Raw genomic sequence first — 24,796 nt, 5'->3', positions numbered from 1 at the left:
GTAGTTTTAATTTACGCGAATTTCCGTGGTTACATGGTCTTTTTTGAGCGGCTTTTTTAACGCTTTACGTATCCCCCGCGTAAAAAGAGACCTCAGTATACTTCCATCTGTTCTAAATACAGTATTATAATGAAATTGGTGTGAATAGTGTGGATTAATTATGCTTTGTTGAAAAGAAAAATCGAGTCGAACGCACCATTTTCCATGCTACAATTTGAGTAAATACATGAAACGGAGTAGGAAAATTCAATTCTCGTGAACGAACTCAAGTAATCATATAACAGCTCAGATCTATATTCATGCGATTACATCCAAATGAAATCCGTAATTTGACTTGATTTGTGAAAGCTGAATGTTCGATGAACAGACGTCGGATCACTTACACTGACGAAAAGTCCTTTCTGTCAATCAAAACATTCAATTTGATTCAAATTACCGATCGAAACCCAGCCGAGCAATCAATTGCGACCGCACCGCAGAACAAACGCATCCGTATTTTCGCGTCGACAACGAACGAAGGTAAACACCTACTTGACCCATAGATCAAAGAAGGCGGCGCGCCGAGACTGATTCGTCGTCGCCTACATCGCCGAATCGAGTAAGCAGTGAGCCGTAGTCGAGGCCGTGGCGACTGTCCCAAGCGCCAACCACCATCGTTTCCCCCACCCTTGGTTTCACAAGTAAGACTGGTAGGATATTTATAAATTATTTTTCCCACCCACAAAAGAAAAATACGACTATCCTAGAACGCGAAGGTACACACCACGGCACACGACGATCTTTGAAGATACCACCTCCCGGACCCGGCCCTGTTACCGTCAATGGAGGGTCAAAAAAGCCGAGAAAAAGCGAAAAATAAAATGAAATGGCAAACTCAGACGTGATTTAAATTGGCTGCGGTCTCAACTTTTGGTGACGAGTTTTTGCTCTTTTCTAATCATTTTGGGTAACGTGCCAGATGATTCATGGCCTGCTTCAATGGCGGGAGTAGTATTTATTGTTGGTAATTTAGGGAAATTCACCTGAAATTTTGAGACAATTTTTGTTATTTATGATGTAATAACTTACGTCTTTTGATATTATTAGTGGGTAATTTTTTCGACAAATCAAGTGATCAAATGACATAAAAATTAGTGTCACACAATACACGCGGCACAAACAAGTAGGAGACAAACAACATCAAGCACACACACACACACACAGACAGACAGAGACACGCTACGTTACCCCTCGAAAACAAGAAATCTTTAGCAAGCACTAGCGCCCGGTCAATCTCATGCAGCAGGCCAGCCTCGGAGAAGCTTCGCCGTTGGTGGTTACGGTGGTTACTGTCGGTCAATGGGTTGCAGGTGTTACTAGTGTTATCAGCGTTACACGGCATTACCGCGACGTTACGGTCAAGGTTACGGTCACCAACAACACACGCATTATCAGAATAGCTACCGATGCGATTGCTGGCGGATGTTACGGAAACCGTCGCCGGAGGTGGAGGCGAGGGAGGCACATTGCTGGCAACACTGACTTTGAAGCTGGTCGACGAAGACACCGATGGGGTTGAGGCTGATGTTGTAGGTTTGATCGGCTTGCGACCATCGCTACTAGCACTACGTTGAAGTCTACGTTCGAACTCTTGACACTTGGCACTGACACTGACCGGGGCGGCATCCGGTTCGGTTCCGCTATCAACACCTAAATTTTCCACCGAACTGGGACCACTGCGGATAGCCGCTTTATAGCTGTCTTGACGCAATAGTTCACGCTGTTTCTGCTGATGAACTTCAATCAGAGCACTCACTTTGACACTTTCCCCGTTATCACTGGGAGCACTGGTTGGTGGGGTCTGCTCTGCTACCGGCGTCTGCTGATGCTGCCGGCGGAAGTTTTCCGCATGATTTATGTTCTGACGCGAACGAAGCTGATGACTCTCAACTGATAGTGGCAAAACGTGAACGACAAATAAAAAAGAAAACGAAAGAAAAAATGGAAAAGTTATTTAAGTAAACAGTTGGCCAGTGGCGTCGGCAACCGAGTAAACTAGTACACGAAAGCAAGCAGATGCAGAAGCAGACAAGCAAGCGGAAATCATCAACGGACAGGAACGCCACACTTTTCTTTTCCGTTCTAGTTTCGGTGTCAATTGCAACTTACACGGACACTGCCGTCCGAATGTGTGCGGATATTTTGACGATGCTCATTCTTACATCTAAGACATTATCAAACAACATGCTTATATATTTTTGGTTTACCCTGTACTGTGAAATATAATATCAAAATATGAATCATGAGCGAGCCGGCGGACCGGTGAATTGGCATTAGCATAACAGAAATCGGACAGCTGTCGGAATCTTGTCTGACTCTTCCGGACTCAATAATATCGTGGGGGTGATGAGAAACTTGTAGCCGGACGTGTATCTTCGGGAGGGGGGAGGTACAGAAATGTTGCTTAGGAAGACGCTTTTGATGGGATGGAAAAATAAATGGGAAAATATATCAGGGAAAATGTGGGAAACTCCTGGCCAATAATGCAGTACCACTCTGCCGAAAGCAATGGGGCAAATAACCGGAACGACACGATGGCCAAACTCTACAAGAGACAGAATAGTTTGCCCCTTTTGGGCTGTTAAAAGGTTGTTTGTTGCCATTTCGATAAACTTTTGTGGGTTCATTCGGGCGTAAATGGAAGGGGCGTTACACGAAGTTAGTTGCTTTGCTCGGTTAAACTGTCGTTGTTTCAAATTAGTAGCAGTAAATAAAATTCCTTGTTCCGCAGAGTGGCTTTTGTTGAGCTTTCAATTGTTTTGCACGGGTTTTTGTTGTTTCATTCAAAATGCGAAGAAACAAAACATAAACACAATAATAAAAATCAATAACAGTACAAATCGACTTGAAGTATTTCGGATCTCTGGGTAGCTGGCTACCGAGAGAATGCTATGCAGTTTTATCGAGTGTTGTGCCAAATTGTGCTTTTTTGTTTTTAATGTGGCGAAAAGGAACAAAAACCCAGTAATAAAACCATAACATTAGAGATTTATGCCCAGAAATAACACAGAAAAGGAGGAATACCCTTGGGCCCGTACTTTTTCAGGACCCGTAAGTTTAAAAATTTAAATTACTGTTTCATTCGTTATCATAAAAATATATTAAAAATAAAAACACATTTAGTTTGTGAATTATACGTTCTTACTTTGAACACAAAGCGAAAATAGGTTTTTTGTCGTGAATACGACTTACTTTATTATGGGGCGCCTTTTCAAAATTTACCACCTGAGAGAGTGATAAGTTTTCGATCGTTGTTGTATCTAACGAATCAACATAATTTTTGCTACATGCCATCGGAAGTATGATCACAATTTAATGATAAAATTTTCAGTTTTATGACATAATCTCAAATAATTCAAAATTAAACTTTTCTGAAATGTTTGGTATAAACGAGTGTCAAAGAGGATAATTCATAAGGTGCGTTTGCCTTTCTCGTATTTTCAAAGCTCATAGCTCAGTGATATGTGAAAGGATTTATATAATCTAACTACCAATAGAATCGAAATTTTTCAAATATAAACGTGTATAGCAAAAACATTTAAGTATTTCAATAGTACACTATTGAAAAATCTGTCTCATTTGACCCATGTCAACACCAGCCAATCAGAACGCGTTCTGAGGAAGAGAACAAAATATCTGCTGCTGTACAACAAATCGTTCAAGAAAAATGTTCCGAAAAGTGATGAATATCGTAGTGAGTTCCTCAATTCGGTCCATCTGAATGCTAGAAACGAGTCCCTACAGCATATTTATAGTTTCTTTCAATAAATTATGCAAATCCGAAATAAAATAATCGACATTAGAATTCTGTATGCGGCTATTTTTATAGCCGTTAGGACCGCCCATTAGTGAAAAGGCTACAAAAGAAATCATGGATTCTATCGCCACAGCAAGCAGATGTATTGTGTGTCGTTTGCAAAGCTAGTTTCGCTTCCGACAAGAGCGATTACGTCACAGCTGCCAGTCATTTGCATTGATGAAAAAACAACGAAAAGTGGACAACGGTGGAGAGCATCACACAAAATCAGCCTATCTAATGGGCCTGAAAGTTTTCTAAAGAACTATTAGGATTTCTTGCTCGCAAGTCGAAGGTAAATATCCTCAGTTTTGTGCAAATCTAGAACTATTTGATTAGATTTGTGCACTTTTCGCTGTGTGAAATTCACAGTGATCGAGATCGGCTTTTTGTTTTTGCGAAAAAATGTGAAAAAGGGGAATGCTTGCATAATTCATACAATTGATCAACTAATTGATATTCGGAAGTGTTCAGGAACATGTCAGTTGTTTTCGTATTCACGACATCCAGTTATGTCTCTGACATTACCCACCCGCCTTTTTTATTCACAAGAAAAGATTGAATATAGTTGATCTCAACATAATGTAATCATTGTAACTATTTATCTACATGAATAGAAAACTAAAACTATCTCAAATTGTAATAGTAAAAAATCAGAAATTACATTCCTGTTTCTTAATGAAAAAAATAACATTCCTACATGGAATGAAAAGTTACGGGCCTCTCACTGAAAATGCGTGAATAGTTTCGAACCGTTTGTGGAACTGCATTTGATTTGTGGAACTGCATTTTTGACTAGATTTTGGAACTGAATTTAGTTTTATGTTTCATGTTTATGTTTGGAAATCGAATTCAGAACTCTGATCCAGATGTTCTATCTCAAGTTCTGGAATAAAATTCAGGATTTATATTTTGGATCTGGATTCTGGAACTCCGAACTTGAATTTTGAGAACTGACGTCTGAACAAAAATTTTAAACCTAAATTCGGTTTCAAAATTCAGAGCCTGCAAACTAAATTCGAAACTTGGATTCTAAAACTCGATTTTGGAACTGAGTTTAGTTCCATAATTCAAGTTCAAAATTCAGTTCTAGAACTAAATTTGGAATCAGGATCCTGAAAATGAGTTCAGTTCTAGATTTTCAGAACTAACTTTATGAACTGACTTCTTGATCCTGATTCGAAACCTGTTTTTTTAAACGGTATTCTGAGTCTGTACAAGTTTCCGAATTTACTTTTTAAATTCAGTTCCTGAATCTTATCAATTACAATCAATAACAGTACAAATCGATTTGGAGAATATAGAATCTCTGGGTAGCTGGCTACCGCGAGAATTCTGAGCAGTTTTATCGAGTGTTGTGCCAATTTGTGCTTTTTGTATTTGATGTGACGAAAAGGAACGAACATGGACTGATTCGAAACCTGTTTTTTTAAACGGTATTCTGAGTCTGTACAAGGTAGTATTTGAAGCAAAATGTTTCGAATTTTGCAAAAATCGACATTTATCTACAGGCATAGTTTGATAAAAACTCAGTAAATTATTAGCAAACTTACAACAGGTACTTTTTGTTACTCAGAGTTGGTTGTTATGGTTTTTTTAATGATTCTTGACGAGCCTAGATATTCATTGCAGAGATGAACAAAAGAGTGGAGTTCGTAGCAAGAGAGCCTCGAAAATTTTCACATGTGATTTTCAGAAAAAAATATCATCGATCAGAAAATTCACCGCAGAAAAGTTCAGTACCGATTTTTTGCATACGCGGTTCTTACTGAAACTGATTGCACATGGCAAAAAATCAGTTGTGAAAAATCTAACCAGAAAGAATACGGAAACTCTGAAAGTAAAACTCGGTTAACCAACCCCGGTCTCCCCTACTAATTGGTTATCGTACAGATGATATGTGCCCCCCACCCCTCAAAAAGATTCATTGGAGTGATCATGCCCCTCCAATATTTTGGCAACTAGAATAAATATTAGAAAATTTGTTGGAAATATCTTATGATTAATGAAGATATGACACTTTTTTCTGTTATCTTCGTAGTTCGTCTCCGTAATTCGTCATATTTCTTAACTATGTTACTAAAATGCTTAAATTAATTTACAACAATGTGAAATGTGCTATACTTTACCACTTTCGAATACTGGAATAGTAGGGATAATGTTTGTGATTTTTACTTGGCTTCTATTATAAAAATGCTTTATATATTGCAAAGTTCAATGATCTGAACTAATAATTTTTGTGCCTCCCCAATATTTCATGGAACTTGCCGCCTCTGCCTCTGTAACTCAGTTGATTAACGAATATTATTTGTGATTCTAGGTTCAAATCACATAATTTTACATGTGTTCCATCTAAAAAGATGTAAAATCACAAGGTTTTTTTTATGGACTATGTGTGTTTTCCGAGCCTGAATTGCGAAGACATTCTTAAGTAGGGGGGAGTTGGCAGCCTTGGGCTATTTTTCGCTTGACATTGTTTTTTAATTGTAAATGGAGGACATTTGAAAATTTCGCAATCAGGCATTTTAGTATACCTCCTAACCTTCGTTGTGATTTTTTTTGTAAATAGATTTTTTTATTATTCATACATAAAAATTTAACTCGAAAATTTCTTGACATTTGGCTTCATGGAGTGTGCCTTGGGTCACAACTATCATGATTGAATATTTAATTGTTTCGATTGATAAAATTTTGAATAATAGGGAAAGATGTTCGGTTGCCGACATCCAACCGTAACTTTTGACAGAAAGCAGATAGCGTCATTCCGACAAATGTCATGTGTGTGTGTGATAGCAGCACGTTCTTTTTGTGCCGAATACCAAAGCAAACAGACGCTTGTACTTTTTGCAGCGCTTAAAACTGTTTTAATTGCGTGAAAATCAACGCAAAAGTTTTTATGACTTTTTATATAGTATCATAAATTGAAAAGCATCAATCGAAAGGGTGAGTGGATTGAATATTTATGAGGTGGAATCGATCTATTTCGTGATTTAATACCGGATGCTATTAAAATTTTCGCAACCAAAGTTTTTTGTAGTAATTTTCAAAATGTCAAACGATTTCGGTGACCGGCACCTCATTTTTTTCGACAATCGTGAAAATTGTCAGTGACATGCAGAGATGAAAAATCTGCAAATTTATCTGTAAATTATCAAATTTCGTAATTCCCTTGCAACTTTTTACAGACTTTTGAAACTTTGATTATTTCGATTTACAGACTTTTGAATATTAGCGATCTTTTTATTTTTGCTACACAGATAAAAATATTTTGTGAATTTACATTTATTTTTATGCACATATTTGGAGCAGGCAATTGAATGGAAAGATACATTACAAAACTAAGCGGTTTGTAAATATATAGTCTTGTTCAATGAAAAACTAAATTAATCCTTATGTAATTTTACATCAATCATGGTTTTCAATCAGATTTCCGTTTCAACTTATGTCTATTTCATAGTACTATCGGTTTACATGTCGTGTAAGTCTCATCTTTTCTTTCTGTGTAGTTAAACTTATTGTTTACCTGGCATCTCGAGTGATATGCAACACGTGGATAACTTGACGGCTTCAATACATCCGTCATAAAAGTAAAAACTTTGGTTCTCTGGTTCTCTTAGCCATGGCGACTTTAAACATATCGTCCAAGTCAAGAAAAATGAACTTTAATGCACTGATTAATGCTGTTAAACGTTTCTTAGTGAATAAGAAGCCAATAAATTCGACTGCAGCAACGTATTCAATCCCGCGAAGCCGGTGGAGAACCGGCCTAATCAACATCAAAGGCGTCACCATCCAAATCATTGGTCAAGAGAGCGAAGGCGAAGTCACCATCAGACAATGAAGACTTTTGTTCAAAAAGCCTCCGAAGAGATTAAATTCCGTTTTTTCTTTGAATAATTGCAGTTTTTACTTATATTTTTTTCATTTTTAGCGAAATTTCTTGGGGTGCCGGTAACCGAACACCTTTTTTGAAATGGCCAAAATTTATCACTCTACTAAATTGATAATGAAGTTTTTTTCAATCGATTGAATCAACTTAGTTTCTTATTCAGTTGTTAGCTAGGTACTTCAGCTTTCCATTGATGTATGTATGTCCGCATAATGTGCACTTAGACAGAAGTTATAAGCTTAAAAGAAAAGGGTGCCGGTAACCGAACACTCTCCCCTACTGTTTCTTTTTTTTATATCGTTTATTTACCCCCGGTTTTAATCTACTGTTTCTTGTAGGTATTTGCTAACGAATTAATATTTTTACTAGAAATATAGTAAATTATGATGTAAATGAAAATGAAAATATATTTATTTGAAGCGAAATTGGTGTCAATAGTAATGACTGAGTGAAAACATATATTGAAGCATTTGGCTACTGACAGCTCAGGGTGGCGGAAATGGTAAAACGCCTTTGCACGGATTGCATAAGACCGCAGGTTCGAGTCCTGCCTCTGAATCTCAAAAATCATCTTTTCTTTGAGTTTCTTATTCGTTTGCCTTCTTTTTTATATAGGTTTCCACTCAGTCAAAAAATTGTGGTTATTATACTTGACGCAATACATTTAGCTATCGTTTCTTTTTACTGATTATCTGTGTGTTGAGAACTTCCCACCGGATGTGCATTCTGAGATATTTTTTTCACGAAAAATTTTGAGCGATCATTCGAATAGTAATGAAATCTATAAAATCATATGCTCTGATACTCAATTTCTTTCCTGTCTGCCAAACTAAGGAAAAAAATTACATTTTGTCAATTGAATGACAAAAAATCTTGAAATCAAAAATTTACTTTGCTCAGCTCAAAAATGAGTTCATTTTTTTTTCTTTTCAAGTTAACAATTATTTTTTATGCAATTGTGATGGGGGTCACATAAATTAGTCACTTTACTTACAATAAAAAGTTCAAATAAATTCCTTCAATACTTTTCGATAAAACATCAGTGGCTCAGGGCTGCCGACTCTCCCGTACAGGGAAGGCTGTTTTAAAGACCTCTCACATTAAGAATGCCAATATACTGAAATACAAGCGATGTTCAGTATCGATCTCCAGGGATATAACAAGATTATTTGTTTCGGAGACGCCCATAATTGTAGGGTGAGGAAAAACGTAATCCTCTCATTAGCTCTCTAGTGTTGTCATGGATCTCCAGGGCCATTACAGTTCGAAATGTGGTGTCAAAACACCGAAACGAAAACCTTCTGGACTAGGACATCTAAGTTTTTTTGTCAGATTTCATGACTATAGTAAAAACGCATTAGAAGCAGTTGACTGCGAATGGACCCCTCCTTTCAGCGATCATAATCTTCGATGGCTACTGTTTGTCGATCGAGGTAAAGGATTGGTTCTTTGTTTTACAGGACACTTGATACACACTCTTCTCCCAAAAATGTTTTATAACCATGTCTGAAGAGAGAGAATTACCTGTGTGCTTAATAGGCACTTACTGAAAGGCACTCACTACCAGTGCGGTAAAACTTCATTTCAATCGAATATTATTATATGAAAATGAAATTTATGGCCGTTGACTGTCAGCATATCCTTTCTTATTCATTTTACTTTTGTTATCGAAGCTCCCAGAATTCATCGTCATTTGAATAACCGTACCTAGTCACTTGAAGTTTTGCTTGCTCAGTTTGTAGTGCGAAGTAGTCTACCTGCTTCATTATCTTCACTGTGGGTAGTGAGCAAGTGCGAATAAATAGGCATAAACATCAACTCGATAACCAAAACTTTCACCGACCTTAATGATAAATAGAGGGTGGCGGTGGCAAGTTAAAATCGATAATTTCGACTGTTCGAGGTGTATCGAGATGTGTTACGAAACATTAAAAATAAAGACCGAAACTGGGAACAATTAAATTATGTTTATTTTGTAATTTATATTTCAGTTATTATCTCTAACCAATTCGAATGTTTACATGAACTTCACTTCAAGGTCGTTCTCTCTCTAAATTGTAAGATATTTTGTTACTTCAAGAGATAAACTGACGGTGGTTAAACTGAGCTTCCGTTGAAAGAGAAACGAAAGAAGGACGGTATGATACCCATTCGGTTAGACAGCGAAGGTTGTGTGTTAGAATGTGAAGTTTACTGCAGTACAATAATCGTCAGTGTATGCACACATTCGATTTCAATCGAATTGAAAAATTTATCTATGGTCTTATCGATTCGCATAAAATTTTATGAATTTCTGCATAACAAAAAAAAACAAAAACGCAAAAGCAATTTTCTCCACTATTGGTTGATGAATCGTCAAGAAAAAACATCAGTTTATTTAGAAATAATCTGCCAAAACAAACTGCTATTTCTCTTTTGAATTTCCACTCAAAGACAGCGAAGAGAACTGATTTTGCAAAAATAGCAGTTTTCCTGAGAAGGTAAATTGCCCTTTCAATGACAAGAGTTCCATATCGGCAGCTAGCAAGACCGTAGCGCACTTGGAGTTATCTCTCTGTCCAACTTTTTTAAGGGGTTGATTGTAAGTGGAATATAATTAGGATCAATATTTTGTATGACGTCACACGAAATATCGAACTTCCTCCAGAGAAACAGTACTCGATTCGGGCTTGCCTGATTCTCGACACCGTGATTGGACAAACAGTGTTCAGAATTGAACGCCGAAAGAGTTTCTGCATGAAAACCTCGGAACTTTGTTAGTTAGAGAAACTAAGCGGCATTAGATGATAACATAAGCAATTACTGGCGTCGGTTCGTAGATAACTAAACTCTTTGGATCATGGCTAACAACAAACGAGAGTGAAGAATACTCCTATTCTACCTGCTGGATATTCAAACACGTTAAAAAGGTTAACCCAGACTGCGTTCCGAAACAGAAGATCCTTCGGGTCGCGAAAATGCATATAAACGATATATCGTTTTTTATGGTGGAGTTACCACTTGCACTCTTGTCATGTAACAATACAACTACGAGGATAGAATCAAATACAACTTGTTAAAAAATCTGCCTAACTCTGCCCAGAGTCACTTGTTAAATTTTCTCAAAAAGCTTCTTTAGCTCCTTCCACATGACAAGACATATGACTAGAAAAAGTTGTTGGTAGAAATCAGCGACAAAGTCTTGCAAAAAAAAATATATACCGTAGATTAGAACATGCAAAGTCAATAAAATTGCACGACTTCATCGTTTCCTACTTGGATACTAAGAACTCTCGTGAACCATAAACAGCTACCAAAAATACCCGATCGATTCGATAAACACTTTAATAAAACATTCCGAGCGGCTCCTCAGTTAACCCAAACCAAAAGGCAGCATGCTGTTCCATTCAAACTAAGATTAAGGTACAAATAGTACATATGCAGTCCATATTTTCAAACCCAAACATAGCACATTTGCGGCAAATAATGACAATTAATTGTGCTTATAATGGAAACTGTTTATTGGTCATTAAATCAACACAATTTATTGCGTATGAACAATACCGCTTGGTCATAATTACCGGTCCGGTATTCCGTTCGTAGAATAATCATGCCTCTATGTCGGAGTTACCCACGCATGAAAAGATTGCACAAATGGTCTAGGAATAGATTTTCCTGTGCGTCTGCCATCTGTTGCCATGTTGGGGATTCTAACAAAAAAAATCTACAATCGGACATATTTCATTGCAATTAGACAGCTCTGTTTGTTTAGAAATACGGCCGTTGCTGGAAATAATCTCCGAAAGTTGAATCGAAGTATGCCAGCAAATTTATAGCGCGGTTAGACACAGGAGCGGACAGGCCTACTGCGTTATTTTGTAATATTCTGCAGCAAAGAAACTTGCATGAAAGCTTCTAGCTGATTACGAAAATTGAGTAAGGAGACAAAGTTTTTTTTCACATAACACTTTTAAAGCAAACTGAAAATGAGAACTGCCAAGAGTTTAGCAGTTCTTTAGTGTTTGAGTGCATGGCTGCTGAAAAGTAAAGAGAAAAATGGGGGAATTCCGCCGGGCACCGAACTCTCAGGGGGCCCGGAAACTCGAAGATTCAAAATTGTTTTTTATTCTTCTTGAAAAACAATTTGGGAAAATAAAAACCCATTTGTCGAGTGATTTTTATTTGTTAAGTGAATGTATTTAAATATTTAAAATTTCCAACAAAACTTCGAGGTTTCATTCGAATAAATTGGTATTTGGCAGGATTTTGCCCCTCGGGTCCGAATTTGCTCTCGGCGGTCCTGCTTGAGAGGAATCGATCATGTTTGAATTCAAGAAAAGTCTAGGCATACTTCAGCAATAGTGTGAATAAATTTCGAGACAATACGAAAATATATAGAGAAAATAGCAAAGGGGGAGAAATAAGGGTAGGATGGAAGAGCTCAATTAGTAATGTCATCATTTAATGTATTAGATGGATAAAACATACAACAAACAAAGGAAAAAACGGTTATTTTTGGAGGCTATAAAGAATTTAATTGCTATATATTACTGAACAATACAGTCAAAAACAAAATATTTCTTATATAAAGTTAGTATGCTGAGTATTTTAATTATGTGGGTTCGATTTGTTACTCTAACTGATGACTAGATTTTGAACCCTTAACAGCTCCATGGTGATTTTCTGTTGATGAATGTATTTTTTAGAACTCTACGGTTTCGAATTTGCGATAAATTTTTTAGTACATTGTTTACTTGACTTTTCCGAATTCTGATACCAACACGACAAGTAGTTTCACGCTACCCACCTGGGTTCGATTCCCAACCCCGCACATAGGGTCAGAAAATTTTTCTGGCCCGAAGAGGTGAATGACAACAATGTTAAAACCTCTATAATCGAAAAAAAAAACAAGTAGTTTATTTTGTCTAGAAAGCCTGTTTTATTTAATGTTTTTGTTTTTTCTTTGGTAGACTCTAGACTCTAGAATAAAGACTCAAGACTCAAGACTCAAGAATCAAGACACAGGACTCAAGACTCAAGACTCAAGACTCAAGACTCAAGACTCAAGACTCAAGACTCAAGACTCAAGGCTCAAGACTCAAGACTCAAGACTCAAGACTCAAGACTCAAGACTCAAGACTCAAGACTCAAGACTCAAGACTCAAGACTCAAGACTCAAGACTCAAGACTCAAGACTCAAGACTCAAGACTCAAGACTCAAGACTCAAGACTCAAGACTCAAGACTCAAGACTCAAGACTCAAGACATCATTGAGAGCCAAATAAATTGACAAATTGAGAGCCAAATAAATTGACAAATTGAGAGCCAAATAAATAACATTTACGAGAAGCTCTCCAATATGCAGAAAAGTTGTACTAGTAGAGTGATTGGAGGCAAGATTTACGTAAAAATAGAAGATGGGTAATATCAGAGACATAACTGGAGGACATGAATACGATAATAATACTAATATGCTTCACTTCCGGAATTTTGATGGTGCATCGATGCTTAAGTTAGACTTATTGACGACAAACATTCAACCACACAAAAAAAACTACAGAAATGAGAGTAAAGCAATACAAGAAACAATATTATAATTATTTTTGTAGACTTACATAATCAGTGAAGGAAAATTACCCGCAGTTCTTTTGAAATTTTTTAATGTTTCTAAAAAGAATCAATTTGTGAAATTTGTCGGATTTTACACCAGTTCCCGAATTCGGAGTCTGGGATTGGCTCCGAACTAAGTTCGGAATCCACATCAAGAATTCAGTTCTTGAATTTTGTTCGATATTTATAAAACTGAACTCATTTCCAGGATCAAGGTATCGAATTTAATTCTATAACTGAATTATGAATTTGAATAAATTATGTTGTTCCTAAACAAAATTCAGGAAAAAAAATCTGAAACTGAATTCAGAAATTGAGGTGAAATGTATTGATTTTTGATCAATCGTTTTTGATCAATTATTCAAAAATTATACAGAATTTCGAAAAAATAAAACCAGTTAAATTAAAAAACTAAGTATTCGTAGAATTTTGAAATTTTGCTTTACCGAGCCGTAATTGGTTTGTAAATGTATAAACTGGTGTTCGAAGCAAAATTTCACAAAGAATCTGAAAAAGGACTTCAAAATTATAAAACTTTAGCCGAAACCACCGAAATTTGGAAAAATTTCAAGAGAATTTCATAAACTTTTTCGTATTGCTAGTGGAATGGAAAATTCACAGTGGGTTTGGTGGCGTTATATCGTGAGTAAAAATTACACGTAATAAATGACATGAATTTATGAATTGGATTTTGTTTTGGAATAAAAAAGAGTTGATTACAATAAAATGAGTATTATAAAAAATTGTTCATTTGCTAAGCTAATAATAATAATATTATAATACTAGTAAAGTCGAACTCTGTTTAGTTCAATGCATTGATGTTACTTTGTTGTGTATTATCATATAATACCTATTACTTTAGATTTAAGCAAAACTAAAAACTTAACCAAGACAGGCTACTGAATGAAATCAATTCAACTCAAGTATTATCGTTCTTTTGAAGCATTGACAACTTATAACATTCATATAACCTGCTACCAGAATCAGAATTCAAAAATATTTATGTTTATAGAAAATGTACTTATTATGTACATTTTCGTTGCTAGTGAATGTCCAGTAATTTCTTGTTTCAACAGTTTTTTAATCGATAATGAAATTCGACCGCGATCTCTCATGTGGTGAATTACTTTTTGGTACTGGAAAAGATACCAAAAATAATTCTTCTTTTTTACAATCGTTTTTTAGAAGCAGAATCTAAACTTGCTGCTAAGCTCAGGCATATACTAGTGTAATAGTAATCAATAACATTGAAAACTGAGTTACGAATTAATAAGAGTATCTTTTTACAAACTAACAAAACGTGTGGTAAGCCCACTGTGCTTAACCATTGAAAATACTCCTGGTTTCTATGTGTCGGTTTTGCCAGTTCTGCTTTATGCGATGATTCATTCAACTCAAGCGGTTAAAATTTCGCGCGCATTTTTTGGGACAACATTTCAGCTTAAATTATGACTCAGAAGTCAATCGGACTTTAGATCGAAAATCTTGTTCCAGAATCTAGATCTTGAACTCATGTCTAGAATTTCGTTTCAGAATTCTTAAGTTAAAATCCTGAATTAAAATTCTGGATACAAATTATGAACTTAAATTAGGGCACTGAATTTCGTTCCGAAATCTAGTCAAGAGATCAGTTCCAAAAATCTAGTTCCAGAATCTAAAATTAGGATTCAGTTCCAGAGTCGTAGTTTTACTTTTTGAATCTGTATTCTAGAACTTAATAACGAAACTGAATTCTGAAACTTGATTGTAAATTTTCAATTGAGTCCAGAATTCACGTGGACCAGAATCCAGATTCAATTCATTAATTTAGTTCCAGAATCCAATCGCAGTAGCCTTTCTAATCACGACTACCAGCCTCGTCTAACGCACAAGAAGATATGATCGATTATCGGCCATGGTTTGCCTTTTATAATCATCCAGGCTTTGAGACTATCTCAAAACCGTCGAGTGCGAAAAAAGGTAAAGCAAACGTAATGAGTTTTCTTAATTGTTTCCAAAAGTTTGACTCTAGACTCTAGATCACAAACTATTCTGGTCGAATGTCCATTTTGATTATAACATTCGGTCTACTGCCCACCAAGTAGTAACAAATTATTAAAATTTCCCGTCAATCGAATCATCATTTTTCAGTTAACGCGGTAGAAATTAATTGTTAGTTCAAGATCATATCGAGCAAACAATAAAAGTCAATAGAGACACAACAAAATCTAACACATCATTTTACTGTTAATGCGGTAGAATTTCTCAATCGGCGAATTGAAGAGATTACCTGGATTACCTGGAAAAGGAAATTTGCAATACATTTTGTGTGCGAAATTCTACCACAGGGGATCGACTAAAATGCGAACCAAACCGGCAGTGAACAGTCAGATCAAATACCTTTTCTTTTCTACCGGGTAGTCTTCTGAGTTGTGTTTCATCACATCCACAGTAGTTCAGTTGGCAGAACGATTCGATTTGTAACTGTCTCTGAAAGTTTGTGACATCAGTTTATGGATTTCGTTTTCTTTTCTTTTTTTGATTTTATCAGTCATAATTTCATTGGCCAATGGAGAACAGATCTGCCTTAGATGTATTATCTTGTGGCGTTCAACACTGTGAATTTTTTTTTCAGGTGCTCGCCCAAAAATAATTTTTCGAGTCATTTTTAGTTTTGGTAAGAGACAAAAACGAAAACACTTAAAATCAAGGTTCCATGGAGAAAATAAAGATAAAAATACGGTTTTTGGGATATAAAGGTGTGAATGATTGTGTGTATTACTTTTGTTAGTATTTGGTTCTATGATTGTTAGGAAAACTCGCAAGTCCTCTTACTCAATTAATAATTAAGCGATATCTAGATCTGTATTCTGCTCCTGAACACTGGTTCTGGTTATCGAACAAGGTTTATGGATCAGAATACTGTATCTGAACCTGGATTCTGGATTGAAATTCTTTATCCGGATATGGATGAACTTGAAGCAGAATTCAGTACTTGGATTCGAAACATGGATCTGGATTCTAGACCTGGACCGAGATTCTGAACCTGAATTCGAAACATAGGCTTGTACTTGGATCCTGGGCCAGAATTCTGTTTCCAAACTTTTGCCTGAATTTCTAAACCTAAACCTTGAACCTAGACTGTGGACGTGATTCTTGACCAGTGTATTCCTCTTGGGCTGTGAATTTGAACTGGATTCTTGACATGAGTTCTCTAGGATTCCTCAATCCTAAGCTTGAACCTGATTTATTGACAGAAATTCCAAACTTATAACAGGATTCTTAATACTGACAAAAGGATTTTGAACCAGAATTCTGAGCCTGAAGCAGAAATCTGCCCTTGGATTCTGAGCATGGATTCGGATTCTAGGCCTCAACCAAGTTTTTTGACTGAAACTACTGACGTAGATTTTGATTCTAAATCTGGAATCGTGTACCTGGAACTTGATCCTGATTTTGGAATCCGAAACTGAACCTGGATTCAGAAACAGAACTCTGGGCCTGGGTTCTAAGTTCAAATTGTGTAGCCTGATTAAAGATTTTGATTCTGTATCTGAGTTCTGTACCTGCATTCTGGATAAAGATTCTGACCTTGGATCTGACCTTGAATCTGGAACTGAATGGAGTAACTTGACCTAACCTTTGAACAGTGGCGTATCTAGGGGTGGCGAAGGGGGCATTCGCCCCGGGCGCACGTTTTTTAAGAGGGGTTGGGGCGGCAAACTTATCCTTGGGATTTTTTTTTGCGCTCGTACGCCACTGCCTCTGAATATGAATTTGAGATCTGAGTGCAGAATCTGAATTCTGAACCTAAATTCGGGACTTCGATTCTTTACCAGAATTCTTAGTCTGACCCTGGATTCTGGAACGAGATACTGGACCTCAACTCTTGACCTATGGTTACACGGATAAAAATCTATCGCCAGTACCATGAGTTTTTATTCATGAAATCATTAATCATGTCTTCTTATGAGATTTCATGAACAAAATGATTGAAATCATGAAAAATTTTATGGAAGATGTATTTTTTTTTCATGATATCAATCATTTTACTCATGAAATCATGACTTATTATTCATGATAGACATTATTCATGATTTCATGATTTTTAATCATGGTTCCGGCAATAGATTGTTGTCCGTGTATGAATTCTGAACTTGGACCTCGATTCTGGATCGAAATTCTTGACAAAGGTTTTGCCTGAACCTGGATTGTGGTAATCAATTCTCATCCTGGACTTGGACTTAGGTTCTTGACCAGAATCCTGATCCCGGATCTGGATTCAGGTCCGGAACTCCTGACAGAGTTTTGGAGCCTAAACCTTGACTCGTCACCTGAATTCTGGACCTAGTTTCAGAACATGGAGCTGGATTCCTGAGCTGAAATCGGGATCCCAATTCTGGGCTTGAATTTTGTACCTGGGTTCTAGACTTGAACTCCCGACAGGGATTCATAGATTTCCGTGACCTGAATTCTGAACATGGACTTCTGTTTTGGACGTGAATTCTTATCCCAAACCTAGATGCTGGATCTGAATTCCTGGAGAAATGTTGAATCTGGATCTTAGTTCTGTATTTGAACAGAACAATTTGGACTCGAATTCTGAAAATTCAACAGAGAGCCGAGGCATAGCTCTGAATCTCGAATGTGAACCTGGATTCTAATTCTGAATTCTGAACCTGGACATGAATTTTCCTTCTGTATTTTGTATGAATTGATTTTGGAAAAAAGACATGATTTGAATTTCCAATCATACATTTAAACTTTTTTCACTCATTCTTATTTGCCCAATTTTTGGCCGTAACACACCTGAATGTAGAATTTTTAACCTCGAACGTTGAATCTTGAATTATGAACTTCGAATTTAAACTTAAGCATTTTATTGTTAAAATTGCATTTTCGTTAAGTTCTCCAATATATCGAAAAGTTGTGATAATAGCGCAGTGAAAAATGACTGGAATATCAAACAAGGCACGAGTTTGTAAATTTTCATCAAGACAACGTTCGGTCACTGAATAGGGGGTCTGAAAAAAAAATTATGTATATAAGAGTCGAAAGCATTTTATTGTTCAGAATAGCCCGAATGAAGTCCTTTTATTGATCAGAAAAAAGAAGCTGGCCTGACTCGCGCTCTTGTATTCAAAATTGTGGTTTGTTTTGCAAATAGGTTACCATTTTCTACGACAAAGACTTGAATTTTAGAGGATTCATTCTAAAAACTTACTTCTAGAGCAAATATTCACTTGTTGAGATTCATGCAAAACTAGCTAAAGGTTATGAAATCAAGTTCAGAAAGTCTGATGAAGATGGAAATATTTCGTAAAAGCATTCCATGGATCAAACTAAGTCGTATTTTTCACAAAATCCCACAAATTCCTATTGTTAGAAGTTGTTCGGAGAATTGAACAAAAGAGGATTAGTTTTACCGGTTAAACTTTAATTGTTATTCACCATGCGCCTCCACTGGGCGGTCTCAACAGAACAATCAACAGAAAATCGTCCTATGAATCTAAGAATTATCTTTCTACAACCTTTCCGTTGTCTAGTCTACACAATAATATCTTTTTTTTTCTGTAGGATGGGAAAACATATGAACAAACAAACAATCAAACAAAACACAAATCAAAGACTAGTATCACTTCCGTCCGAACAGCAAACGAAAAACACTCCAAGCAACGATTCCAATCGCGCTAGCCAGCACCAATACGGATGGTAATCGGTGACGGATTTCGCTTTTCTCGGGCTCAGCCTTCGACCCGGTAGATAACTCACCGCCCTTCGCTTCTGGTTCTTCCGGTGGCGTCGTCGGCGTCGTCGTCGTCGTTTTCATCGGCGCTCGGTGGTTGTCCTCATCGCGTCCTGCCGCCTGTTGACGTTTTCGTATTTCCGCAAACTCGGCAAATTCTGCTTCGATATGTTTCGGAATTGGTTTCCGGCTAGCGACGGGAGTTCCGGGAACACTGTTCGGAGCACTGCTGTCATAGTCACTGTCCCCCCCACCGGGAATCGTAAACTTTCGACGACGTTCCTTCACTTTCCGAAGGAATTCATCGCCTAGGTCGGGATCATCGGAACAAGTGGCAGTCCCCGTCGGTGCAGCCGGAAGGGCAATGGAGTCCGTTCCGTTAGAATATTCGTTTGAGGATGATATTTTGATGACTTTGTGCAACCGACGAGCCTCTCGTTCTTCCATCCGCTGCTGCCATTCATTGTACAGTTGATCGTTGGAGGATTTGGCCATGGCAGGTGGTTTCTGTCGGGGAGGAGTTGGCCGTTCCACAGCAAAGTCATTCTGTTTGGACACGTAATATGTTAGGTTGTCGGTTTGCGGCGGTTGCACCACGGCCATTTTATCAAGTTCCTCCCCGAAACGAGCCGCCTCGAGTTCGAGCTTGCGAAATTCTTCCTGCAGTTCGGCGTCCTTAATGCGACTCAATTCGTTACGCAGGTCAAGCACCAGTGCCGCTTTCTGTTCCGGTGATGGTTCTTTGCCAGCCGTGGATTCGTCCGTCCGGTTGTTTCCACTGCGCCGCAAAATCACCTCCCCACCTCCAACGCCGCCGCCGCCGCCGCTAGTGCTAAAAACAGTTTCCTTCCTCAAAACACGCTGATCTTGAACGATTTCATAACTCAACTGTTCACTTTTTACCGTGCGTTCTATTTTTGTCCCCACCGCACTGTGACCGTTTGGTTCGACTGCTGGGCAGCTCTGGCCGGCGAAAGTGGGACGATTTTCCACACTGGCCTCCGCAAGCGCTGATGACGGTGGTGGTGGCGACGGTTTCAAAATTTTCAACAGAACACTTGACTCATCCACGTTTTCTACTGCATCGACACCAGCTTCCGCACTATTCTGATCAGCATCTGAAGGATCAATTTGACCAGTATCACTGCCACTATAAATTTGAGCATTTTCGTACCGTAGGCCTTCGTGTACTTCCTGACCCAGATTAGTCACTGGCGGTGGTGGTGGTGGCGTTGAATGCAACTCACTGCGCACAGACACCGACGCCGCCGTCGTCGTCGTCGTCGTTTCGGCAGCAGGTGGCGGTGGTAGCGGAATCGGAACCATAGGTCGCACCACTTGCTCAACGTTTTGTTCTACCATCTCGTCGGATTGGCCCCCGGAATCCCCGATCATCGATTGATGAGTCACCACACAACACTCAATTGAACTCGTACTCGTGTCAACGTCGTCGTCGTCGTCGTTTTCTTCGTTGTCGGTACAACCTTTCACCTCACTGACATTTCGTTGGTCACACTGCGTCACGATGCTAGCACGATCAACATCCGCGAGAAGACTACTCCGGCCATCGTCGTCCCGATCCGATTCCGTGCGTTCGCTGATGGGATGCTCATCATCATCATCGCCATCATCATCATCATCATCAACAACAACAAAATCATTCAGATTTTGCGTAGCTGCGTTCGTGCTCAACGGCGACTGCGTGAAAGTTTTGCTGTTTCCACTCACGACGACGTCGCTCTCACCGTACCCGTTGTTATCCTCTTCACTCAAGACGTCTTCATCGTGCACTTCTTCTTCTTCTTCTTCTTCTGGTATTTGTTGTTTAGGGGAAAAAAGCACCGGTGCCGATTCAATCGGTTCATTATCATTGCCATTATCAAGCTGCGGAATCGATTGCGGCTGCTCACGAGTGTCGTGGATGGCGTCACTGCTGCCCAACTGCTGGTCATTGTTGTTTATCGCGTCCGTGTCAGAATCGTGAGTGTCGTTGCTGCTGGAAACTAAGCAGGCGGGTTCATCAAAGGCACCGTCATCTGTCAAATCCGCTAGGCTGCTTGAGTTCGAACCAAGATCGATGATTTCAACTTCGAGAATTTCTTCCGGAACGGTTTCGGTGGTGCAGATGCTACGGTACTCATCAATCGGCGAGGTTTCCTGTATTTTGGCATCGACCAGCACACATACCGTCGGTTCCTGTTTGCCTTGAAGGTAGTTGTTATCTAGTTTCGTTTTTCGGGGTATGTTGTTTTTCTTGAAACGGGGTTTGGGCCGCGGGAAGCACAAGTCGGGCTTGGGAGAAGGTGGACGGTTTTCCGTGTCACTTACGTCACTGGTCTCCTCGGTAATTATGTCCAACGGGCGTAGATGGTGGCCGCTACTGCTCGGACTTGGGCTGTGATTTTCATCGGATGTTACTTCGACAATCGTTACCATTGGCTGGACTTTGGCGGTGATATTTGTGGTGGAGGGACGTTTCGGGATGGCCGGTGGGGATTCAACACGGTACTCTTCACTATCCCTGTCCATCGCTTCGCTGGGACTGGCTTCTTCGTCGTCACTTTTTGGTCGACTGCTGCTGACACACGAAGAGCATTTCATGGTTGTCGCCGCTCCCGATTCGAAGATTTCCGTCCTAATCAATGTGCAAATCGTCTTGGGCAACTGTCGTCCACTCGTCGCCGGATTGTAAAACGGGGCACCTCCATTCGCAATTGATACGCGAACACTAATTGAAAGTAGCGACTTAGAATAGCGTCGCGTCGCGCGTGTTAGTTAGAGTGAGTGAGTGAGTGAGAGGGAGAGAGGGATAGAGAGAGTTTGACGTGCGGCTAAATTACGAAAACATATGTATGCAATATAAATTGTGCTTCACCGGACGGGCGCGCAAATAAAACAAAACAATATTCTCTAGCAGTGGCGGCTGCTTGACACACTCATACACATCAGTGTATGCGCAATTTGCCTATTATTCCGAGTTCCTATCCGGTCACTTTGCGCACCGTCGCAAAAAACGCAGTTGCCATTGCAACGCCACGGTATTTATTCGACGTCGCTTGCTTCGACTGACAGCTACTTTGCACAAACAATGACAAACAAGATACACAACTTTGCAAAACCCGAAACACGCTTTCACTTTCCGACGACCCTTCGGCGGCCAGAATCACGACGCAACTGCAGTTATCTGGTAAAATTTCGCAGATTTTTTGGGGCCCTCACATCAACGGTAAAAATATTTCCTCTCGGTCGCGGTCGTGCTGCAAGCAAACCAGATTTCACTCCGCGCACTTTACGAGTATCGTCGTCGCGTTTTGATTAGAGCGGCACACGATTTGCCACTTGAAAATATGTGGTCCAGATCTGCTGGTCGCGAGAGTAACACTTGGAAAAGAACAGACGCCCGTACTTCAACTCCGAAGCTCTTACCGGCTTCGTAAATACTGTGTGCGGCTTCGAATTAATTCGTTTTTTCACCCCCTCTTGCTAATAAGTTGGACGGGAAAAGTAAAGAAAAGAAGCACTTGCTGCCACACCTTTCCTTCTGAGGGATTCAATTTCTTGCGCTTCGTAGGCCACCGTTGTCGCTATCTTACAGATAAGATTTTGCCGTTGTTTAAACTCCGCTATCGTAAAAGCGCCTTCACACTCGACACCAACACGAACACGACGACCCAGATAACCAACCGAAAACACTGTCAATCAGTTAACTAATTCTAATGCCGGTCCTGTCCACCACGAAGACCACGTGTCCAATCGAGAAATCGAACAACAATAAAATAAAGTAAACCACCCCTCGGTCATGGCTGTAAGTCTAAACATAGGCGTACCCTCAAAACTAATCCTCCCTCATTTTGGGCGTCGTAACGGAACCAGCAAAACGCCACTATCAGCTTACACTTTCCGACTCAGTTGGCGGTGAAATATGTGTGACATTCAAGTTTCATTCATGCTTTGTTGTTCTTTCTATGTCGCAAAAAAAAAACAAAGTATCAATTTCTTTCCCCGACCGCACGGTGGCACCGTTGCCAGAAAACGAAAAAAAAATGTCAATGTCCCAAGTTCAAGAGCCGATCGGTTTGCGTGTGTGATCAAAAAGTACATGGCGAACACACCACATTATTGCCGTCTCTGTCACGGTGCGGCCTGACACGATAGAACAAGGGCCAGAAGGAGGCGGATGGTTTTCGCCGGGAATCGGCACCACTAAGACCAAGTTTGTTGCGTCCTCCCGTGTTGTCTTTTCTGGCGAAGTATGTTTCCCCCATTAAATCAATCGACGAAATTAGGGCTTCCCTATTTTTTCAAATTTGTCACGACTGGTTTTGAGGTTAACCAATGTTTCTTTTAAGCAACGCGTTGACAACGTTATTAAAACGGTTGTGTGATTTGGCAGAATGTGGAAGTAATTATTATCATTAAATCGAAATTGGATAGGAAGTGTTCGCAAATTTTCATTCTTTCGCTGTTTCAATCATATGTCTTTCCTTTTCGGTCTTTCGGTTTCACGTAGTATACTGGTTTGTGACAGCTTTTAACGTCACAAAAACAAACCCAACATAATACTTCGTTCACATCATGACCTTACGTTATTTACAGAAAACTTGATTTAGTTTTAAACATAATGAAAACAAAAACATGACAGTTTTTATATAAGTGTACGGGTCGCTTTCAGATGCCGTTTTATCACACTACTACACACAGTAACCCTTGACTACGAATATAAACATATTCATTTCGCAGTGCTACACTGAACATTTTTTCAAACCTACACCCTACACGGATACAAATCCATAGCCGGTATCACGACTAAGAAATAATGAAAAGCATGAAGCATCATCTTCATGAGACCATTATTATTGCATTTTTCATAAAAGTTCACAGATAAAAATATTTTGTGATTTTACATTTATTTTCATGCACATATTTGGAGCAGGCAATTGAATGGAAATTTACATTACAAAACGAAGCGGTTTGTAAATATACAGTCTTGTCCAATGAAAAACTAAATGAATTTTAAATGTAATTTTACATCAATCATGGTTTTAAATCAGATTTTCGTTTCAACTGATGTCTATTTCATCGTACTATCGGTTTACATGTCGTGTAAGTTTCATTTTTTCTTTCTGTGTTGTAGGTCATTTCATTCTAAACAATTTTGCTCAAGAACCCACTTTCCTAGCTCTCCATTTGATCTCGTTACATTAGATTTTCCGCTCCCATCTTAAAAAAAATCACATTATTATAACCACACAGAAAGAAATTATGAATTTTATAGGTGACATAATTCTTCAAACGATACAATTCATAACTACTTAACTTCTCAAATAACGCAATATTCCATTCGAACAGAAATTTACTGGCTCCGAGTGTAATTTGCACTCGTCTAGCAAGTGAGACTGTATGAATTTATATGCACGATTTACCAGCCTAGCAGCAGATATGTGCTTCTGTGGCTCTGTCGACTAATTGGTGTGCTTTGTGATCTAATGTTTTTCGGTTCAAGTTGCGTTGTTGCTGTCGATCTTTTGATTTTTATTTCATTCCTTTTAAAGCCATGTAATTTTCAAATCACACAATTTTACATGTTCTTGAACATAAATTTATGTGAAATATGACGCTTCATTTATGTGCATCTTAAAAGATATAAAATCACAAGAATTTTTCAAACTGTGCAGAGCCGTAGTGAACATTTCTGGCGCCCGAGGCGAACTCAAAAATAATCGCCCCCTAAAATTTTTTAACAAACACCATAAAGACG

At 38.6% G+C, this 24,796-nt stretch overlaps 1 protein-coding gene across 2 annotated transcripts in view; it reads right to left on the bottom strand.

Moving 5' to 3' along the window:
* Positions 1-22,630, bottom strand: part of LOC131435823 (sorbin and SH3 domain-containing protein 1) — a 200,937-nt gene extending 178,307 nt beyond the window's left edge. For both annotated transcript variants that reach the window (XM_058604038.1, XM_058604039.1), the window contains exons 1-2: positions 19,065-22,630; positions 1,444-1,929 (exon numbers count right to left, since the gene is read on the bottom strand). In XM_058604038.1, the coding sequence (XP_058460021.1) occupies positions 1,444-1,929; positions 19,065-21,639 (3,061 nt within the window). In that variant the 5' untranslated portion in view covers positions 21,640-22,630. The remainder of the gene's footprint in view (positions 1-1,443; positions 1,930-19,064) is intronic.
* Between the last annotated feature and the right edge of the window lie 2,166 nt (positions 22,631-24,796).

This window comes from Malaya genurostris, chromosome 3, assembly GCF_030247185.1.
Source record: "Malaya genurostris strain Urasoe2022 chromosome 3, Malgen_1.1, whole genome shotgun sequence".
NCBI lineage: Eukaryota > Metazoa > Arthropoda > Insecta > Diptera > Culicidae > Malaya > Malaya genurostris.
This window is presented reverse-complemented; position numbering and strand designations above follow the sequence as displayed.